The sequence below is a fragment of the Mustela nivalis genome (genome assembly GCF_964662115.1).
Source record: "Mustela nivalis genome assembly, chromosome: 11".
NCBI lineage: Eukaryota > Metazoa > Chordata > Mammalia > Carnivora > Mustelidae > Mustela > Mustela nivalis.
The window spans coordinates 17,937,942-17,951,041 of NC_139030.1; the positions used below are offsets into that span (position 1 = coordinate 17,937,942).

The following is a 13,100-nucleotide window of genomic DNA, read 5'->3' on the forward strand; positions in this document are numbered from 1 at the left end:
GTTTTGATTTTGTTTTTTTAAAACCTACCTGGCCCTTGAATGAAGGGTAAGTTTGTCTTAGTTGATAAATGGGGGAAATGATTTCTGGGTAGAAGAAATGGAGTGGCAAAGGCCTGAATCATGAAGATAGGTTCAAGGTACACTTAGGAAATAACCAGATATGGCCTCACTGTACAGTGTTTCTGAAAGGTAGAGAGAGCAAATGGAAAAGCAAGTTGGTCCCTATCTCTATGGTCCCTTCCACTCTAAGGTTCGATACTTCTGTGACTTCAGGATTTTATTTGGTCGAAGGGGAACATCTGTGAGACACTTACATATGTATCTAACAGTAGGACGTTCCTTAGCTGTTAGAACCCTATGGTAATGATTCACCTACCAAGAAAGGTCAATTTCCTGTTCCTCATACCATTCCAAATACCAGGGCTAGTTTTGACCAAGAAAACGACACAGAAAAAGCATTATATCCTGCACAGACCTTCCTCTTGTTCATAGTACTGCTAATAAGAAGTGGTGGGGCAAAAGGAGAAAGCTAGCATTTCCCAAGCATCTGCTGCATAGCAACCACTGGAATAGGGCTTTGATTTAATATTCAGAACAACACCGTGAGGAAGACATTATCAACCCTGTTTTACTAGGGAGGAAACTGAGAGGCAGCATGGTTAGTCTGTTGGAGATGACACAGTTAAGGAAGAGATGGAACCATGCTTTCTGCCCTGGTTTCCCAGGTTCTTCCTATGACTCAGCTACAAAGTGGTAGTGTGGCATTTTGCACCGAGGCAGCAGGTTGGCTCTGGAGCCTGCATGACTATAGGCATTGCCAGGTTCCTGGAGCCAAACTCAACCTCCACTCTTTCCTCTATATTAGTCAATGTCATAATAGAGATAGTAGGTTATCCTCACACCCCTCTCCTAAATGGAACCCGCAGAGGTTAATCACAGACTAAGACTCCGGGAAATCAGTGGGATTTGGGCACTAACCTCAGTCATCGTCGTCGTCTTCTTCTTTTTATTTTATTTTTTTTAAGGCTATATGATTAATGGTGAAGAACTTGGGTGAGTGAATCTGGTGGGTTTCAGATGTGTGCTCTGTGCCCATCCTGGCTAAGAGCACAACCCCCTTTGGCATCTCTACACCAGCTGCACCGTCCCATAACTGAGCACAGATCATGTGCTCCTATGCAGAGGTTGAAAAGTTTCAGAAACTTACATTGGAGCCTTGGTTTTTTGGTAAGTGGTGAACATCTGTTTGCATCTAAGACATTTCCGTTAAAATGATGCTTGCTGTCAGCAATAACATATGGTGTTAATTTGTTTTTTTATTTATGTTTATTGTTTTTAAGTCAAATGATATATTTTCTTCAGAAAATTCTCCAGGGTCAGAAGTTGCTGTGAATAAATGTTGTTCGGTGATGCTTCTCCTTTCCTCTCCTTTTCCTTTATACCATTAAAAACTTCTTTGGACATCAGGAGAAATCCTGTTAGTGAGTCTGGATATTAAGGACCAATGTGGGCAGGCTGCCACTGTTAGGATTTCTAAGAATTTTCATGATCCTGAGAGGCACATTCACAATAAGAAGAGGAGCCAGCAAAAGTACCCTGCAAGAGCTTGAAAAAGGCAGATTTGTTCAACCCGTGGAAGATGTGCTCAGTCTGCCTCCTGCTGCCTCTTCACAGCCTGTCCCCACTGTGGTCTGATTCATCCTAGGGCCAGTGGCTGCAAACCTCCCAGGGCTCTCCATCCTGTGAGATTCCTCAATCAGTTTTTCACAGGATGTTATGGTATTTAATAACCTGAGAAAAGTTTGGAACACTCTGGAAAATTGAAAAAAAAAAAAAAAAAAAAGCATGCATCCCCTGTAGGAGAGATGGCAGCAGGAGCCGGCATTTCCATAGGCAGCTTCAGGCTTTGCTTGGAAAATGGCTATTCCAGGGAGTGGTAAAATTAGCTGAAGGGTGCTCCTGGAAAAGCAATGGCCTGGGTTTGATGCCCAAAGTCCTTTCTTATCTCTGGACTGGTCAACAACAGTTCTACATAGTTTTTTTGTTTAAAATTTTTTGTTTTAAAGGACATTCTTAGTCTTAAGATAACAAATCCATCCCAAACATGGCTGATTTAACAAAGCCACCAGAGCAGAATGGCGAAGGTGATTCTTGAACCAACTAACCAGCTCTGCTACTTACCAGCTATGAGATCTTTGGCTGGCTACTTAGTTCTTAGCACCTCCATTTTCTCATCTGTATAATAGGGGAATAGGGGAATCTATTTAACTAGGTTCTTAAGAGTACTGAATGAGCTAATACTTGTGAAATACTTTCAAGGCTGCGTGGGTCAGATAAGTAAGTACTTGTGAATTAGACCCAGATTCCTCCAAGTAGGGCAGCCTAATTTATCTCCTGCAGGCTTCCTTTCTGATTCCATACAGAACAATATTAAAAAAAAAAAGAATACTGGAGGAGTCAAGATGGCGGAGAAGTAGCAGGCTGAGACTACTTCAGCTAGCAGGAGATCAGCTAGATAGCTTATCTAAAGATTGAAAACACCTGTAAATCCATCAGCAGATCGAAGAGAAGAACAGCAATTCTGGAAACAGAAAAACAACCACTTTCTGAAAGGTAGGACTGGCGGAGAAGTGAATCCAAAGCAACGGGAAGATAGACCCTGGGGGGAGGGGCCGGCTCCTGGCAAGCGGCGGAGCACAAAATCAGGACTTTTAAAAGTCTGTTCCGCTGAGGGACATGGCTCCAGAGGCTAAACCGGGGCAAAGCCCATGTGGGGTCAGCGTGGCCTCAGGTCCCGCAGGGTCACAGAAGGATCGAGGTGTCTGAGTGTCACAGAGCTTGCGGGTATTGGAACGGGAAAGCCGGCTACAGAGACAGAGCCGACAGTGAGCTCACAGCTTGAAACGGCTGCAGGCTCGGTGAGCTCAGAGCGCGGCCGAAGGTCAGGCAGATGGGAGTAACTGGGCGCTATTCTCTGAGGACAAACTGAGGAGTGGGGCCCCGGGCTCTCAGCTCCTCCAGGCCGGACACCAGGAGGCCGCCATTTGAATTCCCATCCTCCGGAACTCTACACAAAGTGCTCAGGGAACAAAAGCTTCTGAAAGCAAACCCGAGCGGATTACTCAGCCCGGCCCCCTGGTAAGGGCAGTGCAATTCCACCTGGGGCAAAGACACTTGAGAATCACTACACCAGGCCCCTCCCCCAGAAGATCAACAAGAAATCCAGCCAAGACCAAGTTCACCTACCAAGGAGTGCGGTTTAAATGCCAAGAAAAGCAACAGAATTCCAGAGGAGGAGAAAGCAAAGCATAGAACTCATGGCTTTCTCCTTGTGATTTTTTTAGTCTTGCAGTTAATTTAATTTTTTTCTTTTTCATTTTTTTTCTCTTCTTCTGCTAATTTTTTTTAACTTTTACCCTTTCCTTTTTTAACGTTTTTTAACTAGTTTATCTAATATATATATATTGTCTTTTTTATATTTTTCTTTATTCGTTTTCTTTTTTTAAATTCTTTTCTTTTCTATTTTTTTTCTTTTTTTTTCTTTCTTTCTTTTTCAACCTCTTTTTATCCCCTTTCTCCCCCCTCACGATTTGGGATCTCTTCTGATTTGGTTAAAGCATATTTTCCTGGGGTTGTTGCCACCCTTTTAGTATTTTACTTGCTCCTTCATATACTCTTATCTGGACAAAATGACAAGACGGAAAAATTCACCACAAAAAAAAGAACAAGAGGCAGTACCGAAGGCTAGGGACCTAATCAATACAGACATTGGTAATATGTCAGATCTAGAGTTCAGAATGACAATTCTCAAGGTTCTAGCCAGGCTCGAAAAAGGCATGGAAGATATTAGAGAAACCCTCTCGGGAGATATAAAAGCCCTTTCTGGAGAAATAAAAGAACTAAAATCTAACCAAGTTGAAATAAAAAAAGCTATTAATGAGTTGCAATAAAAAATGGAGGCTCTCACTGCTAGGATAAATGAGGCAGAAGAAAGAATTAGTGATATAGAAGACCAAATGACAGAGAATAAAGAAGCTGAGCAAAAGGGGGACAGACAGCTACTGGACCACGAGGGGAGAATTCGAGAGATAAGTGACACCATAAGACGAAACAACATTAGAATAATTGGGATTCCAGAAGAAGAAGAAAGAGAGAGGGGAGCAGAAGGTATACTGGAGAGAATTATTGGGGCAAAGGGAACGAGCATCAAAATTCAGGAAGTTCAGAGAACGCCCCTCAAAATCAGTAAGAATAGGCCCACACCCCGTCACCTAATAGTAAAATTTACAAGTCTTAGTGACAAAGAGAAAATCCTGAAAGCAGCCGGGAAAAAAAGTCTGTAACATACAATGGTAAAAATATTAGATAGGCAGCTGACTTATCCACAGAGACCTGGCAGGCCAGAAAGAGCTGGCATGATATTTTCAGAGCACTAAACGAGAAAATCATGCAGCCAAGAATACTATATCCACCTAGGCTATCATTGAAAATAGAAGGAGAGATTAAAAGCTTCCAGGACAAACAAAAACTGAAAGAATTTGCAAACACCAAACCAGCCCTACAGGAAATATTGAAAGGGGTCCTATAAGCAAAGAGAAGCCTACAAGTGGTAGATCAGTAAGGAACAGAGACAATATACAGTAACAGTCACCGTACAGTAAGGCAATACAATGGCACTAAATTCATATCTCTCAATAGTTACCCTGAATGTTAATGGGCTAAATGCCCCAATTAAAAAACACAGGGCATCAGAATGGATAAAAAAACAAAACCCATGTATATGGTGACTCTAAGAAACTCATTTTAAGCCCGAAGACACCTCCAGATTTAAAGTGAGGGGGTGGAAAAGAATTTACCATACTAATGGACATCAGAAGAAAGCAAGAGTGGCAATCCTTATATCAGATCAATTAGATTTTAAGCCAAAGACTATAATAAGAGATGAGGAAGGACACTATATCATACTCAAAGGGTCTGTCCAACAAGAAGATCTAACAATTTTAAATATCTATGCCCCCAACGTGGGAGCAGCCAACTATATAAACCAATTAATAACAAAATCAAAGAAAGACATCAACAATAATACAATAATAGTAGGTGACTTTCACACTCCCCTCACTGAAATAGACAGATCATCCAAGCAAAAGATCAGCAAGGAAATAAAGGCCTTAAACGACACACTGGACCAGATGGACATCATAGATATATTCAGAACATTTCATCCCAAAGCAACTGAATACACATTCTTCTCTAGTGCACATGGAACATTCTCCAGAATAGATCACATCCTCAGTCCTAAATCAGGACTCAACCGGTATCAAAAGATTGGGATCATTCCCTGCATATTTTCAGACCACAAATCTCTGAAGCTAGAACTCAACCACAAGAGGAAGTTTGGAAAGAACCCAAATACATGGAGACTAAACAGCATCCTTCTAAAGAATGAATGGGTCAACCGGGAAATTAAAGAAGAATTGAAAAAAATCATGGAAACATGATAATGAAAATACAATGGTTCAAAATCTGTGGGACACAACAAAGGCAGTCCTGAGAGGAAAATATATAGTTGTACAAGCCTTTCTCAAGAAACAAGAAAGGTCTCAGGTACACAACCTAGCCCTACACCTAAAGGAGCTGAAGAAAGAACAAGAAAGAAACCCTAAGCCCAGCAGGAGAAGAGAATTCATAAAGATCAGAGCAGAAATCAATGAAATAGAAACCAAAAAAACAATAGAGCAAATCAATGAAACTAGGAGCTGGTTCTTTGAAAGAATTAATAAAATTGATAAACCCCAGCCAGACTTATCAAAAAGAAAAGAGAAAGAACCCAAATAAATAAAATCATGAATGAAAGAGGAGAAATCACAACTAACACCAAAGAAATACAAAGTATTATAAGAACATACTATGAGCAACTCTACGCCAACAAATTTGACAATCTGGAAGAAATGGATGCATTCCTAGAAACATATAAACTACCACAACTGAACCAGGAAGAAATAGAAAGCCTGAACAGACCCATAACCAGTAAGGAGATTGAAACAGTCATTAAAAATCTCCAAACAAGGGGCGCTGGATGGCTCAGTGGGTTGGGCTGCTGCCTTCAGCTCAGGTCATGATCTCTGGGTCCTGGGATCGAGTCCCGCATCAGGCTCTCTGCTCAGCGGGGAGCCTGCTTCCCTCTCTCTCTCTCTCTTCCTGCCTCTCCGACTACTTGTGATTTCTCTCTGTCAAATAAATAAATAAAATCTTTAAAAAAAAAAATCTCCAAACAAACAAAAGCCCAGGGCCAGATGGCTTCCCGGGGGAATTCTACCAAACATTTAAAGAAGAACTAATTCCTATTCTCCTGAAACTGTTCCATAAAATAGAAATGGAAGGAAAACTTCCAAACTCATTTTATGAGGCCAGCATCACCTTGATCCCCAAACCAGACACGGATCCCATCAAAAAAGAGAGCTATAGACCAATATCCTTGATGAACACAGATGCAAAAATTCTCACCAAAATACTAGCCAATAGGATTCAACAGTACATTAAAAGGATTATTCACCACGACCAAGTGGGATTTATTCCAGGGCTGCAAGGTTGGTTCAACATCCACAAATCAATCAATGTGATACAACACATCAATAAACGAAAGAACAAGAACCATATGACACTCTCAGTAGATGTTGAAAAAGCATTTGACAAAGTACAGCATCCCTTCCTGATCAAAACTCTTCAAAGTGTAGGGATAGAGGACACATACCTCAATATTATCAAAGCCACTTATGAAAAACCCACCGCAAATATCATTCTCAATGGAGAAAAACTGAAAGCTTTTCCGCTAAGGTCAGGAACATGGCAGGGATGTCCATTATCACCACTGCTATTCAACATAGTACTAGAAGTCCTAGCCTCAGCCATCAGACAAGAAAAGAAAATTAAAGGCATCCAAATCAGCAAAGAAGAAGTCAAATTATCACTCTTCACAGATGATATGATACTATATGAGGAAAACCCAAAAGACTCCACTCCAAAACTGCTAGAACTTGTACAGGAATTTAGTAAAGTGTCAGGATATAAAATCAATGCACAGAAATCAGATGCATTTCTCTATTCTCTATACCAACAACAAGACAGAAGAAAGAGAAATTAAGGAGTCAATTCCATTTACAATTGCACTCAAAACCATAAGATACCTAGGAATAAACCTAACCAAAGAAGGAAAGAATCTATACTCAGAAAACCAGAAAGTACTCATGAAAGAAATTGAGGAAGACACAAAGAAATGGAAAAATGTTCCATGCTCCTGGATTGGAAGAATAAATATTGTGAAAATGTCTATGCTACCTAAAGCAATCTACACATTTAATGCAATTCCTATCAAAGTACCATCCATCTTTTTCAAATAAATGGAACAAATAATTCTAAAATTTATATGGAACCAGAAAAGACCTCGAATAGCCAAAGGGATATTGAAAAAGAAAGCCAACGTTGGTGGCATCACAATTCCAGACTTCAAGCTCTATTACAAAGCTGTCATCATCAAGACAGCATGGTACTGGCACAAAAACAGACGCATAGATCAATGGAACAGAATAGAGAGCCCAGAAATAGACCCTCAACTCTATGGTCACCTAATCTTTGACAAAGCAGGAAAGAATGTCCAATGGAAAAAAGACAGCCTCTTCAACAAATGGTGTTGGGAAAATTGGACAGCCACATGCAGAAAAATAAAATTGGACCATTTCCTTACACCACACACGAAAATAGACTCAAAATGGATGAAGGACCTCAATGTGCGAAAGGAATCCATCAAAATCCTTGAGGAGAACACAGGCAGCAACCTCTTCGACTTCAGCCGCAGCAACATCTTCCTAGGAACATCGCCAAAGGCAAGGGAAGCAAGGGCCACAATGAACTATTGGGATTTCATCAAGATCAAAAGCTTTTGCACAGCAAAGGAAACAGTTAACAAAATCAAAAGACAACTGACAGAATGGGAGAAGATATTTGCAAACGACATATCAGATAAAGGACTAGTGTCCAAAATCTATAAAGAACTTAGTAAACTCAACACCCAAAGAACAAATAATCCAATCAAGAAATGGGCAGAGGACATGAACAGACATTTCTGCAAAGAAGACATCCAGATGGCCAACAGACACATGAAAAAGTATTCCATCTCACATGGCATCAGGGAAATACAAATCAAAACCACAATGAGATATCACCTCACACCAGTCAGAATGGCTAAAATCAACAAGTCAGGAAATGACAGATGCTGGTGAGGATGCGGAGAAAGGGGAACCCTCCTACACTGTTGGTGGGAATGCAAGCTGGTGCAGCCACTCTGGAAAACAGCATGGAGGTTCCTCAAAATGTTGAAAATAGAACTGCCCTATGACCCAGCACTTGCACTACTGGGTATTTACCTTAAAGATACAAACGTAGTGATCCAAAGGGGCACGTGCACCCGAATGTTTTTTGCAGCAATGTCTACAATAGCCAAACTATGGAAAGAACCTAGATGTCCATCAACAGATGAGTGGATAAAGAAGATGTGGTATATATACACAATGGAATACTATGCAGCCATCAAAAGAAATGAAAACTTGCCATTTGCGACAACATGGATGGAACTAGAGCGTATCATGCTTAGCGAAATAAGCCAAGCAGAGAAAGACAACTCTCATATGATCTCCCTGATATGAGGAAGTGGTGATGCAACATGGGGGCTTAAGTGGGTAGGAGAAGAATCAATGAAACAAGATGGGATTGGGAGGGAGACAAGCCATAAGTGACTCTTAATCTCACAAAACAAACTGAGAGTTGCTGGGGGGAGGGGGTTGGGAGAAGGTGGGTGGGGTTATGGACATTGGGGAGGGTATGTGCTTTGGTGAGTGCTGTGAAGTGTGTAAACCTGGCGATTCACAGACCTGTACCCCTGGGGATAAAAATATATGTTTATAAAAAATTAAAAATTAAAAAAAATACTTGTGAATTATAGAAGAACCATTGGCCATATATTTATTATTCTGTAAGTTAATATTGTAGTCCCCTTCAAGTTCATATTCTATGAGTTTATTACGTAAGTGAATACTAAATAAGTATGTGGCACATGGTGAGCACTGTAGATGTTCCTGAAATAATATAAAATAAATGCCTCTATGGGAGTGGATCCAGTTTGCTGGGTCCTTGAGAACTAGGACTTTTCCCTATGACATCTCGAGATCACAGTCACCTGAGTGTGCATGAAGTGCATAAAAACTTAATTTTTCGTTTTCAGGGAAGAGGTTTCCTTTTAAGATCAAGGATTATTCAAATTAGGAGAATTTCAGAAAAAAAAAAAAAAAAGAAAAGAAAGTCAAAGCAAGGCAAAGAAACACAAGATAAAGGCTCTGAGAAGGAGCAGGGGTCAGGGGGTGCCAAGAGAGGAGAAGCCAGTTACAATCACAAAGACTGGGAACATCCCTGACTGGGCTTTCCAGTGTGTCAAGAGCCAGGACCCAGCAATCATTATTCAGAACTTCGAACATCTGCTCGGAAGGAACAACTCTAATAATATACATACTTTGTATCAGGAGGCTGTGTCTAAAGGAATAAAGTTTGGAATTCAAGTTCAAAATTTTTTTCCAAGTTCTGGTTCAGAGTATAACAAAGCTACTCCCTCACTACTATTTTCTGCCGGTCACAGAGTCCTCCTGGTTTCTATGCTTCCAAATCATAAATGGAGTTTACATGAATGATAGAAAAATGACCTCCGAACCTTCTGATTCAGGGTTTCCATGCTTGTGTACTCTGCTTTTCTTCAACATCAGGAAGCTGCAAAGATAGCTATTCCAAACACTTGGCTTTCCCCAGTGTCCAAAGATGTTTGTTCAGAGCCTGAAGAAACCTACAGTTGTGCGGGTCCCCTTTACAGATGGGAGCCGTGGAGCGGCAGGACTTAGTTAATAACCCGGAAGCCATGGTCCCTGTCACCTGCCACGGTACTTTCTCTCTCTGCCATATCACCCTCCAATTTATAGTCAATTAGTGTTTTATGAGGCTATAAAATTGAGTAGAGGAGGTCAATATAATACATGCTATGCTTGAGTAGTAAATTCCGACAAAGCTAATGATACTTTGAAAAGTTTTGGTCATTTATTCTGAGTTGATGCACCACCCTCCCTATTGTCTGGTGGGGGGATTCTCTTTGAGTTCTCAAGGGATGCTCTGTCTGGGTTGGCTTGGCAAGGGTCCTAGCTCGCTCTCATTTGCGGTGGACATTAACAAGTCTCTCGGAGCGTCACAGTGATAGAGGGTGTCCATAAAACTAATTGGAAATGTCTGAGTTGGTCTGAAGTGTAGTCAGTTCCATTAGGCCGGGGCTCTAGGTTCCAACTTGACATAAATCTAGGAGTTTGGTGGGCTCCAGCAAAGCACAGAAGGAAAATTCTTCCTCCTTCAAACTCCCTCCCATGCCATCCAAGTCATTTGGGTCAAATCATCCCTCTACTCCTCACTTGCTGTGTGACTTGTGGCAAGCGATTTAACCTTTTTGAACTGGCTTCCTCTCCCATATAAAGGAGGAAATGAGATCCCCATGTCTAGTTTTGTGGGGAGTGAATGAACAGGCTCTCGGCAAATGGGCATTCTTTTTTGAGCCCTCCACCCACCTTCCACCTTGTGACCGGAAGAGGATTCTTTTCTGGCTCGCTCTGATGCTCCAGTGCCTTGAAAGGAGGCCTTACCCTTTTCCTGAGGTTCTTCCCGTCATGCCACGTGTGGGAGGAGCCACTGGAGTACTCGCTGCACGTGCTCGAAAGAGACAGCTCACTGCTGCTGCAGCTGTTTCGAGGACAGAGACGACCAGGGATGACAACCCCCAAACCAGGGCATTTCAAAGCAGGGACTCCTGATTTTGCACTCAGCTGACATTCCTAAAAAAGCAGGAGAGCTCTGAGTGAGGGCTTTGCTTAGGGGACAGCAGATACCAAGTTAATATTAGAGCGAAGGTAGCCCAGTGGTGAGAAGCAAAGCTTTTGGGTCAGACAGACTAGGGGTTCCAATCTTGGCTCTGCCTCTTACTAACACACTAGGAGAAATTACTTAATCCCTTAGAGCTACACTTTTTTTAAAAAAGTGAATAATGATAATACTGACTACCTTATGGGGTTACTGCAAAGACCAAATGGGGCTCCAGGTCGGAAGCGAATAGCACAGTACCAGGTCTAAGTAGGTGAGCTGCCCTCACCATTAGGCAGAATTACGACAGTGGAAACTTTCCACTTTAACCAGGCATATTGGTCAAAAAAATCAGATCAATATCAAGACAAGACTAATGGTCCAGAAGCATAAAGACAAGAGTAACATCTTTGGCTGTAGGGTTCAAGAGCATGAGCACTAGACTGGGAATCTAATGACCTGGATATCACACTGCTACTGGTATGACATATTGAGCAAAGAATGCATTTAACTTCCACAGACGTCAGGGTCTTCCTTTCCAGTGACGGGGAGAGGGGGTAATAGCTCTACCAGATTACTCCCAGGGTCCCCTATGGCTCTGACAGCATCATTCCAAATCAGGACTCAAATGCCCAGAAGCCATGTGCAGTGGAGCACCAGTGAGGAATCATGAGGTTCTATTGTAAAGACTATAGAACTTTTCATATCAGCTGGCTGTCCAAATGATAAAAACGGTCACATTGAGTAGATTTGGATTCCGCACAAAAGATCCAGGAGGTTAGAACTCTAGGGGGTAGAGGCACAGGCGACAAAGTTGTAAACATCCCAGCACATCTTGACAGCCACCTTCTCAGCTCCTAATGTAACAGATGAAGCTCCAAGAGTTGGCCAAGCTAAATTAATTTAGCATCCTGATCACAAGAACAAAGTCTCTCCTTACAGCCTCACTCCAGTCTCCTATCTATATAAAGCTTGTCTCAGAAACTCTTTGATGGGGAACCATCTGTCTTCGTGTCATTTGCAGAATGGCAAAGCTTCTTACTTATGCAATTTATTGACATTTTACTGGTGCATTTAGTACCTGAGTACTTATCACTGTTCTCCAAATGCAATTCCAGCTGACGGTGACCAAACCCCTGTTCAAGGAAAACAAAGTGTGCTATCCTGGGAGTACTCAGGGGACATGCTAACCTCCCATGTAAGTACAGAGGCTATGTTTAATTTCCCCTCTAATCAGTATCTATAATGCTTCATAAAGTTAGATTTTCATATCAGGCATCTGCCGGCTACCAATACTTCATTTTTGCTGCAAACAATCCCTTTAAGTGATCTAAGAATGCCAAGGAATTTTACTACTCTCTTCCCCAACAGCTAAAAATCCGGCTCTGAATATCACTGAAAAAAGAAATCTGTCTTAAAATTGAGCATTCAGCAATATCTGTTGATTGATGACCTCGTTTATTGGTGCATGTGGCTTAGTTAAGGGGAGTTTGTATTTGTCTGGTGACAGATGCCTACAAGCTGTGGTGCCGTTGTGTGGGAAGGTCTGACACTGACGCGTCAGCCCCCCACCCCCCCACACACCCAAACCCGCTTTCTGAAGTGACACATCACACTTCACTTCTGCTTGGGTGCTTTCCATTTCCGCCATCCCCAAACCTCTTGCCTTTTTCGTTGTTTGATTAACTGAGGTGGTGCTTTCCTTTAGGACTGCCTCTGCTCGGACAGGGTGGTCTGTTCTCCAGAGAGAGACTGTGTCTGTGTCCTGAGAGGCCATCCAGATCTAAACTTTTCCAGAAAAAAACCCTCTCTTTTCATGCTCTGCAAGGCTTCTGGTTACAGCTCGTGCTCCACCTTTCCCCAATGTATTGAAGCTTATGTGATTTCCCTCTCTCTTCCCCCACCTGTTCCTTCCCACTCCACATCTCAACATGTTATCTGTTCTTACAACTCAACTCAATTCCCAGGACTCTTTCTACGCATAAGCATCCTTGTCCAGTTGTTGTCCACGTGTGTACCTCTGGGATGATGTCGGATTCAGAGGACAGGAAATTTGACCTCAGAGCTAGCAAAGGAAAGAACTGCTGTGGCTTTTTTTTTTAATTTAATTTTTTTTCAGTGTTCTAAAACTCATTGTCTATGCACCACAACCAGTGTTCCTTGCA

General features: G+C 41.9%; 1 protein-coding gene across 10 annotated transcripts in view; it reads right to left on the reverse strand.

Moving 5' to 3' along the window:
* Nucleotides 1–13,100, reverse strand: part of NCKAP5 (NCK associated protein 5) — a 964,712-nt gene that overhangs the window by 109,456 nt on the left and 842,156 nt on the right. For 9 of the 10 annotated variants that reach the window (XM_082689272.1, XM_082689269.1, XM_082689271.1 and 6 more), the window contains one exon: nucleotides 10,722–10,910. The exons of the other annotated variant lie outside the window; for it this stretch is intronic. In XM_082689272.1, coding sequence (XP_082545398.1) covers nucleotides 10,722–10,910 — 189 coding nt within the window. The remainder of the gene's footprint in view (nucleotides 1–10,721; nucleotides 10,911–13,100) is intronic. 10 annotated transcript variants of the gene reach the window in all.